The sequence below is a fragment of the Leucoraja erinacea genome, unplaced genomic scaffold, assembly GCF_028641065.1.
Source record: "Leucoraja erinacea ecotype New England unplaced genomic scaffold, Leri_hhj_1 Leri_175S, whole genome shotgun sequence".
NCBI classification, from domain to species: Eukaryota; Metazoa; Chordata; class Chondrichthyes; order Rajiformes; family Rajidae; genus Leucoraja; species Leucoraja erinaceus.
The window spans coordinates 184,244-199,667 of NW_026576067.1; the positions used below are offsets into that span (position 1 = coordinate 184,244).

General features: G+C 47.9%; 1 protein-coding gene across 1 annotated transcript in view; it reads left to right on the plus strand.

Annotated features, from left to right (window-relative positions):
• LOC129716153 (CD99 antigen-like protein 2) overlaps nucleotides 1–15,424 on the plus strand; it is a 71,972-nt gene that overhangs the window by 39,374 nt on the left and 17,174 nt on the right. The window contains exons 2-6 of the mRNA XM_055666029.1: nucleotides 4,320–4,382; nucleotides 6,649–6,678; nucleotides 7,829–7,885; nucleotides 14,359–14,397; nucleotides 15,254–15,301. Of these exons, the coding sequence (XP_055522004.1) occupies nucleotides 4,320–4,382; nucleotides 6,649–6,678; nucleotides 7,829–7,885; nucleotides 14,359–14,397; nucleotides 15,254–15,301 (237 nt within the window). The remainder of the gene's footprint in view (nucleotides 1–4,319; nucleotides 4,383–6,648; nucleotides 6,679–7,828; nucleotides 7,886–14,358; nucleotides 14,398–15,253; nucleotides 15,302–15,424) is intronic.

Genomic DNA, 15,424 nt, shown 5'->3' on the forward strand with positions numbered 1-15,424 from the left:
ATGCTGCTCTCGAATGCCTGATTGGAAATGCCGGAAAGTGCGTTAGGAACCTTATAGTTTTGTCAATTGTTGGGGGTTTTTTTTTTTTAGTTTCATAAGATCATAAGTGATAGAATCATTTGCCACTCAGCTGCCACCAGGGATGGTGGTGGAGGCAGATACAATAGTCAAATATAAGAGCAGAATTTGGATAGGCACATGGATATGCAAGGTATGGAGGGATAGAAACATAGAAAATAGGTGCAGGAGTAGGCCATTTGGCCCTTCGAGCCTGCACCGCCATTCAATATGACCATGGCTGATCATCCAACTCAGTATCCTGTACCTGCCTTCTCTCCATACCCCCTGATCCCTTTAGCCACAAGGCCCACATCTAACTCCCTCTTAAATATAGCCAATGAACTGGCCTCAACTACCTCAACCTACAAAGGGTCACAGTTCAAGGATAAGGTGGATATATTTTAGGACCGAGATGAGAAAAACATTTTTTTCACACAGAGAGTGGTGAATCTGTGGAATTCTCTGCCACAAAAGGTAGTTGAGGCCACAGTTCATTGACTACATTTAAGAGGGAGTTAGATGTGGCCCTTGTGGCTAAAGGGATCAGGGGGTATGGAGAGAAGGCAGGTACAGGATACTGAGTTGGATGATCAGCCATGATCATATTGAATGGCGGTGCAGACTCGAAGGGCCGAATGGCCTACTCCTGCACCTATTTTCTATGTTTCTATGTCTATTGCACCTTAGACTTTGACTTTGCATATAAAGCACGGAAACAGGCCCTTTAGCCCATTGAGTCCACAGCGATCAGTGATCACCCCCATATACTAGCACTATCCTCCACACCAAGGACAAATTACAATTTTACCGAAGGCATTTAACCTCCAATTGTATTTCAAGACACTAGATTCTAGTTGGGTCAGCACGGTGGTATAATGGTAGAGTTGCTGCTCTACAGCACCAGAGACACTGGTTCAATCCTAACTCTGGCGCTGTCTGTACGGAGTTTGCACATCCTCCCTGTGACCGAGTGGGCTTTCCGCGGGTGTTCCAGTTTGGTCCCACGCTCCAAAGACATACAGGCTTGTAGGTTAGTCCATCTGGCATCGGTAAAAATTGTAAATTGTCCCTAGTGTGTAGGATAGTGATAGCGTGTGCGGGGATCGATTGTCGGCGTGGACTTGGTGGGCCGAATGGCCTGCTTCCACGCTGTATCTCGAAACTAAAGTAAACTAAATTGCTTGTGTGCTTTGCGTTGCTTATCAAAATTGGCTCACAATTGTCGTCCAGAGATTGCTCCTATCTTAGGAATGCCACATGAATTTTCTTCCTTTCAACTGGATCCGAGATTTACACAATGACGGATCACCTTGAAAAATGCGATTGTAAACCGCTTTGTCGGTTGCGATGTCCTTGATGTATCCCTTTCCCTGCCTGATGGATAGGGACGAATGCAAGAGAGAAATGTTCTGTCGACTTTGAGCCATAGAGTCGTGGACTCAGACAGTACCGAAGATAGATACAAAATGCCCGAGTAACTCAGCGGGACAGGCAGCATCTTTGGATAGAAGGAATGGGTGACGTTTAATAGAAACATAGAAAATAGGTGCAGCAGTAGATCATTCGGCCCTTCGAGCCTGCACCCCCATTCAATATGATCATGGCTGATCATCCAACTCAGTATCCCATACCTGCCTTCTCTCCATACCCCCTGATCCTTTTAGCCACAAGGGCCACTTCTAACTCTTTTTGCACAAAAGTCCGCGAGCATTGCCACTTTCATTTCACTGCACATCTCGTATGTGTATGTGACAAATAAACTTGACTTGACTTGACTTAACTCCCTCTTAAATATAGCCAATGAACTGGCGTCAACTACCTTCTGTGGCAGAGAGTTCCAGAGATTCACCACTCTCTGTGTGAAAAATGTTTTTCTCATCTCGGTCCTAAAAGACTTCCCCCTTATCCTTAAACTGTGACCCCTTGTTCTGGACTTCCCCAACATCGGGAACAATCTTCCTGCATCTAGCCTGTCCAACTCCTTAATTTTGTAAGTTTCTATAAGATTCCCCCTCAATCTTCTAAATTCTAGCGAGTACAAACCAAGTCTATCCAGTCTTTCTTCATATGAAAGTCCTGACATCCCAGGAATCAGTCTGGTGAACCTTTGCTGTACTCCCTCTATGGCAAGAATGTCTTTCCTCAGATCTATTGTTTCAGGTCGAGACAATAGGTGCAGGAGTAGGCCATTCGGCCCTTCGAGCCAACACCGCCATTCACTGTGATCACGGCTGATCATCCACAATCAGTACCCCGTTCCTGCCTTCTCCCCATATCCACTGACTCCGCTATCTTTAAGAGCCCTATCTAACTCTCTCATGAAAGCATCCAGAGAATTAGTCCGAGAGTCACCAAAGAGGTAGGCTGCAGGTCAGCACTGCTCTCTGGTTGTGGTGGGATGGTTCAGTTGTCCGATAACAGCAACTGAATCATCCGACCACAAGATAGGCTCCCAAATGCTGGAGTAACTGGAGCAGCATCTCTGGAGAGAAGGAATGGGTGAATCGCGTTGAAACCCTTCAGTAGTGGCAAAACCAGCAACTGCAGATTGTTTTCTACATGTCACCTATGCATGTTACCCAGAGATGCTGCCTGACCCGCTGAGTTACTCCAGCACTCTGTGTCTTTTTGTGCAAACCCGCATCTGTGGTATCTACAAGTATATTCACATCTTTGTGATTGATAAACTGAGCGCTTTTGTACCATTGTGGCCACAGTCAAGTCAATGCACTGTGCAGTTTAAATATGTAGGAATACAAACAAGAACTTTATATCAGAATATGGTCTCCATTCATTGACTACTTGAAGGGGCAGACCTGGCTCGGCAAGTGAACCTGACTGAAACTCGAATTAAGGATCAGATGAAAAGTTAAACTTTATAATTTACGAACTTATCTCCAAAGTTGTAATTTTAGTAAATTATTCCATTCTTCTTCATTATACTTTTTCCTTTTTAATTTCTCTTTCTTATTTTCTATCTATATCAAAAAGAAATACTAGAAGCAGAGTTAATATCAATTGATAATATTAGTAATGTAGGAATGATATACATGAAATGTTTTTAATAGGACATGTATCTGCCGCTAATAAAAATGATTATTAAAAAAATAAAAATAAAATAAATATGTAGGAAGGAACTGCAGATGCTGGTTTACACCGCAGATAGACAACAAATGCTGGAGTACCTCAGCAGGACAGGTGGCATCTCTGGAGAGAAGGAATGGGTGCCGTTCCGGGTCGAGATCCTTCTTGTGCAGTGACATTCCAGGCCATCGCAGTCGTGCAGCTGCTGGAGATGCTGTCCCATTGCGCCAGAGATCCGGGTTCAATCCTGAGCTCGAGTGCTGTCTGTGTGGAATTTGCATGTTCTCCCCGTGACCGCGTGGGTTTTCTCTGGGTGCTCCAGTTTCTTCCCACATCCCAAAGATGTGCAGGGTTGGTGTTTAAATGGCATCGGTAAATTGCCCCATTGCGTATGTGGGGAGTGGGTATATGTGGGGAGTTGAGTATGATGTGTTATGAAGGCCAACATGCCATTCGCTTTCGTCACTGCCTGCTGTACCTGCATGCTTACTTTCAGTTTAGACAGAAAATACAAGGAAACAGGCCCTTTCGGCCCACCGATTCCACACCAATCGTCCATCCACACTCATTCTGTATTCTCCCACTTTCTCATCTCCGGAGAGAAGGAATGGGTGACATTTCGGGTCGGGACCCTACTTAGCCTGAGAGTTAGTGGTGAGGGAAACTAGAGATATGGAAGGGTAAGGTGTGAAAATGACAAATCGAAGCAGACGCTGATGGAAATGTAGAATGGATCATTGTTGACTATGGGGGAAGGTGAAATGGAGGCATAGAAATAGTGCAATTAATCGGGGGGGGGGTGGGGGGGGGGGGACAGTGAAACTAGTCGGAGAACTAGGGTTGGGGAGGGACGGAGAGAGGGAGGGAAAGGGAGGGTTACTTGAAGTTAGAGAAGTCAATGTTCATGCCACTGGGTTGTAAACTGCCCAAGCGAAATATTTCTCCAATTTGCGCTGGGCCTCACTCTGACAATGGAGCAGGCCCAGGACAGAAAGGTCAGTGCGGGAATGGGAGGGGGAGTAAAAGTGGGTAGCAACCGGGAGCTTGTGTAGGCCTAGGCGGTCTTAGCGCAGATGTTCTGTGAAAAGATGGCTGTTGTGTTGGGTTTATTGAGTGTTTTATTTGAACATATGGTTTGTGGAAATTGATTTCAATCGTTCTATTTTACCATCCAGGACAGGACGATGGTTTCAACCTTGCAGACGCGTTCAATGATGATGTACCAACTGCAAAACCACGTAAGTAGTCACTCTATTAATATTGGCATGATGGCGCAGCAGTAGAGTTGCTGCCTTACTTATATGATTGTTAAGGGTTTAGACACGCTAGAGGCAGGAAACATGCTCCCGATGTTGGGGGGAGTCCAGAACCAGGGGCCACACACAGTTTAAGAATAAGGAGTAGGCCATTTAGAACGGAGACGAGGAAACACTTTTTCTCACAGAGAGTAGTGAGTCTGTGGAATTCTCTGCCTCAGAGGGCGGTGGAGACCAGTTCTCTGGATACTTTCAAGAGAGAGCTAGATAGGGCTCTTAAAAATAGCGGTCAGGGGATATAGGGAGAAGGCAGGAACGGGGTACTGATTGGGGATGATCAGCCATGATCACATTGAATGGCGGTGCTGGCTTGAAAGGCCGAATGGCCTCCTCCTGCACCTATTGTCTATTGACTTTGGTTTCCTCCCACACTCCAAAGACGTGCAGGTTTGTAGGTTAATCGGCTTGGTGTAATGTAAAAATGATCTCTAGTGCGTGTAGGATAGTGATAATGTGCGGGGATCGCTGGTCGGCACGGATCTGGTGGGTTGAAGGGCCTGTTTCCGCGCTGTATCTCCAAGCTGAACAAAATTGCAGATGCTTGTTCACACTGAATATAGGCACAAAAAGCTGGAGTAACTCAGCGGGACAGGCAGCATCTCTGGTGAGTAGGAATGGGTGACGTTTCAGGTCGAGACCCTTCTTCACACTGGATCTTCAGTCGCCCATTCCTTCTCTCCAGAGATGCTGCCTGTCCTGCTGAGTTACATCAGCATTTTGTGTCATATTTACCAACACTTGGTCTGGGGCCTTCAGTGCCGTGCTCCAAGCCCAAATTGGTCTCCAAATCTGAGGAAGGACATTATTGCCATAGAGGGAGTGCAGAGAAGGTTCACCAGACTGATTCCTGGGATGTCAGGACTGTCTTATGAAGAAAGACTGGATAGACTTGGTTTATACTCTCTAGAATTTAGGAGATTGTGAGGGGATCTTATAGAAACTTACAAAATTCTTAAGGGGTTGGACAGGCTAGATGCAGGAAGATTGCTCCCGATGTTGGGGAAGTCCAGGACAAGGGGTCACAGCTTAAGGATAAGGGGGAAATCCTTTAAAACCGAGATGAGAAGAACTTTTTTCACACAGAGAGTGGTGAATCTCTGGAACTCTCTGCCGCAGAGGGTAGTTGAGGCCACAGTTCATTGGCTATATTTAAGAGGGAGTTAGATGTGGCCCTTGTGGCTAAGGGGATCAGAGGGTATGGAGAGAAGGCAGGTACGGGATACTGAGTTGGATGATCAGCCATGATCATATTGAATGGCGGTGCAGGCTCGAAGGGCCGAATGGCCTACTCCTGCACCTAATTTCTATGTTTCTATGTTTCTATGTGCTGCCTCATTAGCGGCTGGGATCTTGGTTCAATCCTGACTACAGCCGCTGTTTGTACAGGAGCCCCGGATTTGGCTAATTGGCTTCAGTGAAATTGTCCCTCGCGCATCTGGTAGAACAAGTCTGCAGGTGATCGCTGATCATAGAAAATAGGTGCAGGAGTAGGCCATTCGGCCCTTCAAGCCACCAGCACAGACTCGGTGTTATGAAGGGCCTGGCTCCATTTCTAAAAAAAATACAGCATGGAAATAGGCCCTTCGGCCCACCGAGTCCGCGCCGACCAGCCGATCACACCGTACACGAGCCACCCACCAGGGCCAATTTACAATTTTACCAAAGCCAATTAACCTACCAGCCTCTCAGGCTTTGTGACACGGGAGGAGACAAGAGCACCCGGGGAAAACCCACATGGTCACGGGGAGAGTGTACAAACTCCTTACAGAGAGCATCCCTGGTCAGGATCGAAGCTGGATCTTTGGCGCTGTGAGCTAGCAACTCTACCGCTAAGCCACCAGCCTGAGCCTAAACTAGACGGAGCTAAATTCCTGCCATACTCTTCATTTAGTCTGACTCCCAGAGTGCGTGTGATGGAAGTACTTGTACAAACCTGTGCGTTCATATGTGTGCATGCTATTGATTAACTTGCGAACATATTTATTTGTGTTTAGTTTATTGTCACGTGTACCGAGGTACAGTGGAAAGCTTTTGTTGCATGCTAACCAGTCTGCGGAAAGACAATACATGATTACAATCGAGCCGTCCGCAATGCACAGATACCTAGACGTGATAAAGGCAATAGCACAAATACCGTGTTCGACATGGTTACATTCCCATTTTAATTACAGTTTACTTTCTCTTACAGCTGTAAAACCCCCTGCAATACCTGATACATGTAAGTACTTGTGTCTTTTGCATGGTAAAAATTAAGAAATAGACAACAGACAATAGGTGCAGGAGTAGGCCATTCGGCCCTTCGAGCCAGCACCGCCATTTAATGTGATCATGGCTGATCATCCCCAATCAGTACCCCGTTCCTGCCTTCTCCCCATATCCCCTGACTCCGCTAATTTTAAGAGCCCTATCTAGCTCTCTCTTGGAAGCATCCAGAGAACCCGCCTCCACCGCCCTCTGAGGCAGAGAATTCCACAGACTCACAACTCTCTGTGAGAAAAAGTGTTTCCTCGTCTCCGTTCTAAATGGCTTACTCCTTATTCTTAAACTGTGGCCCCTGCTTCTGGACTCCCCCAACATCGGGAACATGTTTCCTGCCTCTAGCGTGTCCAAGCCCTTAACAATCTTATATGTTTCAATGAGATTCCCTCTCATCCTTCTAAACTCCAGAGTGTACAAGCCCAGCTGCTTCTCTCAGCATATGACAGTCCCGCCATCCCGGGAATTAACCTTGTAAACCTTGTAAAATGCCACCTAGTTAATTGGAAAAGCTTTCTCTTGGGTTTTGGTTCAGATAGGATTCCAAGTTTTGAAAGAATCTTTTGTGTAAAGTTAGAGAAGTCACTTTTGTTGTTGGTCGCATGTCAACAGGCCCTTCAGCCCACACCGATCATGATGTCCCATCTAAGCTAGTCCCATTTGCCCACCTTTGGCCAATGTGGTCACCTCCATCCTGCCGTCCTGTGAACCTTTGACCCTCACCGTCTTCAGCCCTTGCTTAGTTTAATTTGGAGATACAGCGCCTTCAACCCACCGTGTCCGCGCCGACCAGCGATCCCCGCACATCAACACGATCCCACACAAACAAGGGCCAATTTTTACGTTTGCCAAGCCAATTAACTTACAAACCTGTACGCCTTTGGAGCATGGGAGGAAACCGAAGATCTCGGAGAAAACCCACGCGGGTCAGGGGGAGAAGGCACTGACAAGCACCCGTAGTTGGAATCGAACCTGGGTCTCCGGTGCTGTAAGGCAGCAACTCTACCGTTGCGCCACCATGCTGGCTCCTGTGTTTTTGGACAGCGTTGGTTAGATGGCCCTTTCAGCATGCAAGGTGATCTTCATGTGTTGTTCTTTTCTTCTCTGTGTAGCTTTAGATTTCGATGATCCCGACGTGCCCGCAAAACCAAAGAACACAGAGGACGATGGTACGTTGCACCTTTCTCCTGCATTTTGTTAACCATTTGCATCCTCATATGTACTCAGTGCAGCTTAGTTTATAGTCAAGTGGGCCGCTCGCGGTGCAGTGAACAGCTGTTGCTGCGTGCTGACCAGTTAGCGCAAGACAATACATGATTACAATCGAGCCCTTTAGCATAGAAACATAGAAATTAGGTGCAGGAGTAGGCCATTCAGCCCTTCGAGCCTGCACCGCCATTCAATATGATCATGGCTGATCATCCAACTCAGTATCCCGTACCTGCCTTCTCTCCATATCCCCTGATCCCCTTAGCCACAAGGGCCACATCTAACTCCCTCTTAAATATAGCCAATGAACTGTGGCCTCGACTACCCTCTGTGGCAGAGAGTTCCAGAGATTCACCACTCTCTGTGTGAAAAAAGTTCTTCTCATCTCGGTTTTAAAGGATTTCCCCCTTATCCTTAAGCTGTGACCCCTTGTTCTGGACTTCCCCAACATTGGGAACAATCTTCCTGCATCTAGCCTGTCCAACCCCTTAAGAATTTTGTAAGTTTCTATAAGATCCCCCCTCAATCTCCTAAATTCTAGAGAGTATAAACCAAGTCTATCCAGTCTTTCTTCATAAGACAGTCCTGACATCCCAGGAATCAGTCTGGTGAACCTTCTCTGCACTCCCTCTATGGCAATAATGTCCTTCCTCAGATTTGGAGACCAAAACTGTACGCAATACTCCAGGTGTGGTCTCACCAAGACCCTGTACAACTAACAGTGTATAGATACATGGTAAGGGATCTTCCATCTACACCTAGAATCATACGGCAGTAAAACAGTCCCAACTTGTCCATGTCAGCCAAGATGCCCCATCTACACCAGTCCACCCTGCCCGCGCTTGGCCCATGTCCCTCTATACTTTTATCCCGTTATACTCTATAAAGGCACAACAGAGGATGTACTGCCTGCGGCAGCTGAGGAAGCACAATCTGCCACAGGCAATGATGGTCCAATTCTACACGGCCATCGTAGAGTCTGTCCTCACCTTCTCCATCATGGTCTGGTTTGGCTCGGCCACCAAGCACGACACCCGGAGGCTGCAGCGAATCGTCCGATCAGCAGAGAAGGTTATTGGCTGCAACCTTCCCTCCATTGACGAACTGTACACTGCAAGGGCCAGGAAGCGAGCGGGCAAGATCATCTCTGACCCCTCTCACCCTGGCCACAAACTCTTTGAATCACTTCCCTCTGGAAGGCGACTCCGGACTGTCAAAGCTGCCACAGCCAGAAATAAAAACAGTTTTTATCCACGAGTAGTTGCTCTACTCAACAGCCAAAAATCTGTAGCCTCCCTTTGATCTGGTATTTTGTTGGTTCACATGCTTGGTCAATGGTGTTTTATCATTAATGTTTTATTAATATGAATGTTTAGTGTTTTCTGAGTCATTCGTAACTGCCACTGTATGTCATGTTGTTACTTTTGGTCGGAGCACCAAGGCAAATTCCTTGTATGTGAATATTTTTAAGGCAGAGATGGATGGGTTCTAGATTAGTACGGGTGTCAGAGTTTATGGGGAGAAGGCAGGAGAATGGGGTTAGGAGGGAGAGATAGACGAGCCATGATTGAATGGCGGAGTAGACTTGATGGGCCGAATGGCCTAATTCTGTTCCTATCGCTAAAGGGCCTGTCCCACTTGCCGATTTCTTTCGGCGACTGTCGGCATCATTGACTGACGTATTAGGTAACCGAAAAAGTCGCGGCGTGACAACGTGTTGACGCGCGGCGTTTCCTCAAGTGTCGCAACATTTTTTTTGTCGCCGTTGGATTTTGAAATGTTCAAAACCTTTCGGCGACCCTGATACATCAGTCAATGGCACCGGCAGTCGCCGAAAAAATGGCCTTGATGATCTGAAAACTTACGAAAATCTGTGAACAGTACTGCACAAGAGCAGGCCATTCGGCCCACAACATCTCTGCCAAAACCTGATGCCAAGACCAACTCTTGTCTGCCTGCACCTAATCCATATCCCTCCATTCCTTGTGTTTAAGAGGGAACTGCAGATGCTGGAGAATCGAAGGTTACACAAAAAAGCTGGAGAAACTCAGCGGGTGCAGCAGCATCTATGGAGCGAAGGAAATAGGCAACGTTTCGGGCCGAAACGTTGCCTATTTCCTTCGCTCCATAGATGCTGCTGCACCCGCTGAGTTTCTCCAGCTTTTTTGTGTAACCTCCCTCCATTCCTTACCTATCCATGTGCCTATCCAAAAGTCTCTTTAATGCTACACTGGTATCTGCCTCCACCACCATCCCTGGTGGCAGCTGATTATATAAAGCCGAACTTTCCCCCACACATCTCCTTTAAACTTTCCACCTCTCCTTTTGAAGCCATGCCCTTTTGTTTGTTAAAGGGCCTGTCCCACTTGGGAGATATTTACGCAACATCATTTACGCGCCACGACGCTCGGCACGCTCGTCGTTACGCGCACATGGCATGCGTTACGCGGGCATGGTGGCGTAGGCCGTCACGCGAGGTCACGTGCGAAGCTCCAGGATTCACGAAATCTTCGCGCACCACCTGCGCGGTGCGTAATTGACACCCAAGTGGGACAGGCCCTTAACTTTCAGAACCAACTCTTAAGACAAATTGAGCAACACCGGAGACTCGTGTCCTGGGACAGTCGCTGCCTGACGCTAAGCAGACTTTGTGTTTCACACGACCCCTTATCTCTGCCTTACATGGTCAGTGAGCAGTGAAGATAAAGTAATCCCTGTTTACCACGCTGTACTCCAGATTGCTATCGAAGCTGTGACCAGTTCTGTTTTACCCGAGGTGGACATTGCTAAATTACTGCTCCCCATCCCCCACCCCACCCTGACGGATGTGGGGCGGTTGCTAGGGAGTATCCAGGCGTGGTCTTTTAATTGAAGATAGACACAAAATGCCGGAGTAACTCAGCGGGACAGGCAGCATCTCCGGAGAGAAGGAATGGGTGACGTTTCGGGTCGAGTCCCTTCTTCAGACTGGTTTGGGATAAGGGAAACGAGAGATATAGACATAGACATAGAAACATAGAAAATAGGTGCAGGAGTAGGCCATTCGGCCCTTCGAGTCTGCACCGCCATTCAATATGATCATCATCCAACTCAGTATCCCGTACCTGCCTTCTCTCCATACCCCCTGATCCATTTAGCCACAAGGGCCACATCTAACTCACTCTTAAATATAGCCAATGAACTGTGGCCTCAACTACCTTCTGTGGCAGAGAGTTCCACAGATTCACCCACTCTAGACGATGATGTAGAGAGATAAAGAACAATGAAGGTGGATAAAACTGCTGGAGAAACGGGTGAGGCAGCATCTATGGAACGAAGGAATAGGTGACGTTTCGGGTCAAGAACAAGGAATGAAAGATATGCAAAAAAGTAACGATGAGAAAGGAAACAGGCCGTTGTCAGCTGTTTGTTGGGTGAGAACGAGAAGCTGGTGCGACTTGGGTGGGATAGGGATAGTGAGAGAGGGAATGCCGGGGCTACCTGAAGTGGGAGAAATCAATATTCATACCACTGGGCTGTAAGCTCCGTGTTGGGGGGGGGTGCGTTGGATCGACCGTGTGAGGAAGGACATTATTGCCAAAAAGGGAGTGAAGAGACGGTTCACCAGACTGATTCCTGGGATTTCAGGCCTTTTTTATGAAGAAAGACTGGATAGACTTGGTTTATACTCTCTAGAATTTAGAAGATTGAGAGGGGATCTTATAGAAACTTACAAAATTCTTAAGGGGTTGGACAGGCTAGATGCAGGAAGATTGTTCCCGATGTTGGGAAGTCCAGGACAAGGGGTCACAGCTTAAGGATAAGGGGGAAATCCTTTAAAACCGAGATGAGAAGAACTTTTTTCACGCAGAGAGTGGTGAATCTCTGGAACTCTCTGCCACAGAGGGTAGTGGAGGCCAGTTCATTGGCTATATTTAAGAGGGAGTTAGATGTGACCCTTGTGGCTAAGGGGATCAGGGGGTATGGAGAGAAGGCAGGTACGGGATACTGAGTTGGATGATCAGCCATGATCATATTGAATGGCAGTGCAGGCTCGAAGGGCCGAATGGCCTACTCCTGCACCTAATTTCTATGTTTCTATGTGTGGCATTCCCAAAACATTCTCCCGATCGGTCGTGTGGCATTCCCAAAATGTTCTAGTTCTGGTTTGGTTTGTAGTTAAATGTAGCAAGATACAGTGGAAAGCTTTTTGTTGCGTGCTAACCAGTCAGCGGAAGGGCTATCTATGCACGAGGCAGCAGAAGTCTGCAGCAGGGTGATGCCATCCGGTTCGACATCCGTAGGTGCCCGCCCAGCTGCGGCGCTGGTGTAGGGGGGCCCCTTGTAGCCAGGGTCCGGGTGGCAAGGAGCACCACCACATTTTACAATGCTGCCTCCTCCCCTTCCAAGCTCTCCCTCAGCCCCCTGGCTCCTCCTCTTCCTTTCTTCTTCCCCCCGCCTGCATCAGTCTGAGGAAGGGTTTCGGCCCGAAACCTTGCCCACAATCGAGCCATTCATAGTGTACACATACCCGATGAAGGGATCAATGCTTGACGCAAGGTAAAGTCCGATTAAAGATAGCCTGCGAGTTCCCCATGTTGTAGATGACATGTCAGGTCCGGCCTCTGGGTGTTGATAGGATGGTGCAGATGCCTGATAACAGCTGGGAAGAAACTGTCCCTGAATCTGGAGGTGTGCGTTTACACACTGCTGTACCCTTTTCCCTAAGGGGAGAGGGGAGAATAGGGAGTGACCCGGGTGAGACTGGTCCTTGATTATGCTCAGATCAGATTCAGATTCAACTTTAATTGTCATTGTCAGTGTACAGTACAGAGACAACGAAATGCATTTAGCATCTCCCTGGAAGAGCGACATAGAATATGAGCAATAAATAAATCTATTTACATGCATACAGTCATAGTGTTTTTCCTGTGGGAGGAGTGTCGGGGGGGAGGGGGGGAGGGTGATTGGCAGTCACTGAGATACGTTGTTAAGTAGAGTGACAGCTGCAGGGAAGAAGCTGTTCCTGGACCTGCTGGTCCGGCAACGGAGAGACCTGTAGCGCCTCCCGGATGGTAGGAGGGGAAACAGTCTATGGTTGGGGTGAGAGCAGTCCTTGGCGATGCTGAGCGCCCTCCGCAGACAGCGCTTGCTTTGGACAGACTCAATGGAGGGGAGCGAGGAACCGGTGATGCGTTGGGCAGTTTTCACCACCCTCTGCAATGCCTTCTGGTCGGAGACAGAGCAGTTGCCGTACCATACTGTGATACAGTTGGTAAGGATGCTCTCGATGGTGCAGCGGTAGAAGTTCACCAGGATCTGAGGAGACAGATGGACCTTCTTCAGTCTCCTCAGGAAGAAGAGACGCTGGTGAGCCTTCTTGACCAGTGTTGGGGTATTGTGGGTCCAAGGCCGTGAAGTGCAGATGGATTCGATGGTGAGAGATGTCATCAAAATGTTGCTGACCACTTAATTCCACTCACCATGGCCACTGTCATATGCTGAGAGAATGGAGCAGCTGGGCTAGTATAGTGTGGAATTTAAAAGGATGAGAGGGAATCTTATTGAAACATATAGGATTATTAAGGATTTGGGCTCACTAGAGGCAGGAAACATGTTCTCGATGTTGGGGGGAGTCCAGAATCAGGGGCCACAGTTTAAGAATAAGGGGTTGGCCATTTGGAATGGAGATGAGGAAACACTTTTTCACACAGAGAGTTGTGAGTCTGTGGAATTCTCTGCCTCAGAGGGCGGTGGAGGCCTGTTCTCTGGATACTTTTAAGAGAGAGCTACTGTAGATAGAGCTCTTGAAGATAGCGGAGTCAGGGAATATTCTTCTGCAGTTGTGCAGGGCTCTGGTGAGACCGCATCTGGAGTATTGTGTACAGTTTTGGTCTCCTCATTTGAGGAAGGACATCCTTGTGATTGAGGCAGTGCAGCGTAGGTTCACGAGATTGATCCCTGGGATGGCGGGACTGTCATATGAGGAAAGATTGAAAAGACTAGTTTTGTATTCACTGGAGTTTAGAAGGATGAGGGGGTATCTTATAGAAACATATAAAATTATAAAAAGACTGGACAAGCTAGATGCAGGAAAAATGTTCCCAATGTTGGGCGAGTCCAGAACCAGGGGCCACAGTCTTAGAATAAAGGGGAGGCCATTTAAGACTGAGGTGAGAAAAAATGTTTTCACCCAGAAAGTTTTGAATTTATGGAATTCCCTGCCACAGAGGGGAGTGGAGGCCAAATCACTGGATGGATTTAAGATAGAGTTAGATAGAGCTCCAGGGGCTAGTGGAGTCAAGGGATATGGGGAGAAGGCAGGCACGGGTTATTGATAGGGGACGATCAGCCATGATCACATTGAATGGCGGTGCTGGCTCGAAGGGCCGAATGGCCTCCTCCTGCACCTATTGTCTATTGTCTATTCATTCACTCTCCCTCTCTTTTTCAGCCGGTGGGTTTGATTTGAATGATGCTGTCAATGGTGAAGGTAGGTCCAACTGTTTCAAATGGACTTGTGCAAATTGTTTTTTTACCTTTCATAGTAGATACAGTGAACCCTCGTCTTAACGGACCTCTTTACCACGGAGAAGAATCGGAGAGAGGAGGAGAACCTCCAGAGATGCTGCCTGTCCCACTGAGTTACTCGGGCATTTTGTGTCTATCTTCTTTATATCGGCGGTGCAAGGTCTTTGATGTTACCTTCTCCCAGCTAACAATGAGCTGCTACACATTCTCCCTGATCGCCATTCCCTTTGTCCTGCTTTCACACCTTACACTTCCTTATCTGTGTATCTCCCTCTCCCCTAACATCAGTCTGAAGATGCGTCGCGACCCGAATCATCACCCGTTCCTTCTCTCCAGAGATGCTGCCTGTCCCGCTGGTGTTACCATTAGCATTTTTATTTTCTTCTATTATTACCCAATGGATATTGGATATAGTGATCAGACCTGCTGATGTCACCCCCAGCTCAGTCTGCCTCTTCTTGCCGCTTACAGCTGCCCGTGCCACCCCTTGGCTGACACCACCTCCCTTGCCCATTACCGCCCTTACTGCCCTAATTGTCCAAGCCACACCTTGCCCGTACAACCTCCCTGCCCCGATTGCCCCCACCACCCTTAGCCCACATCGCCGCCCCTGACCCGCTTCCAGTCCAGACCTACTGGCACCACCGCCAACCCTTGCCTGCACGCTGCCGTTGACTCAACTAATCCTCGCCTCCCACCCCACCCCCGGCCGCCAGCTGTCCGGGACGGCCAACAAACCCGGGCGCAGCAAGAGCACAAATTAATCTGCATCTGAATGGATTTCAATTCATTAAACTCCAGTCTTATTTCTCCAACAGACAAATACACAAAGGCACCCTTTAAACCAGGAAGGGGAGGCAATTCAGGTAAAGGACCATGGTTGTTTTTTGTTTTTTTTACTCTGTTCATCTTTTACTGAGTTGAATATTTGCCGAATCTTTAGTTTAGTTTAGAGGTACATCCGCGGAAACGGGGCCCTCGACCCACCG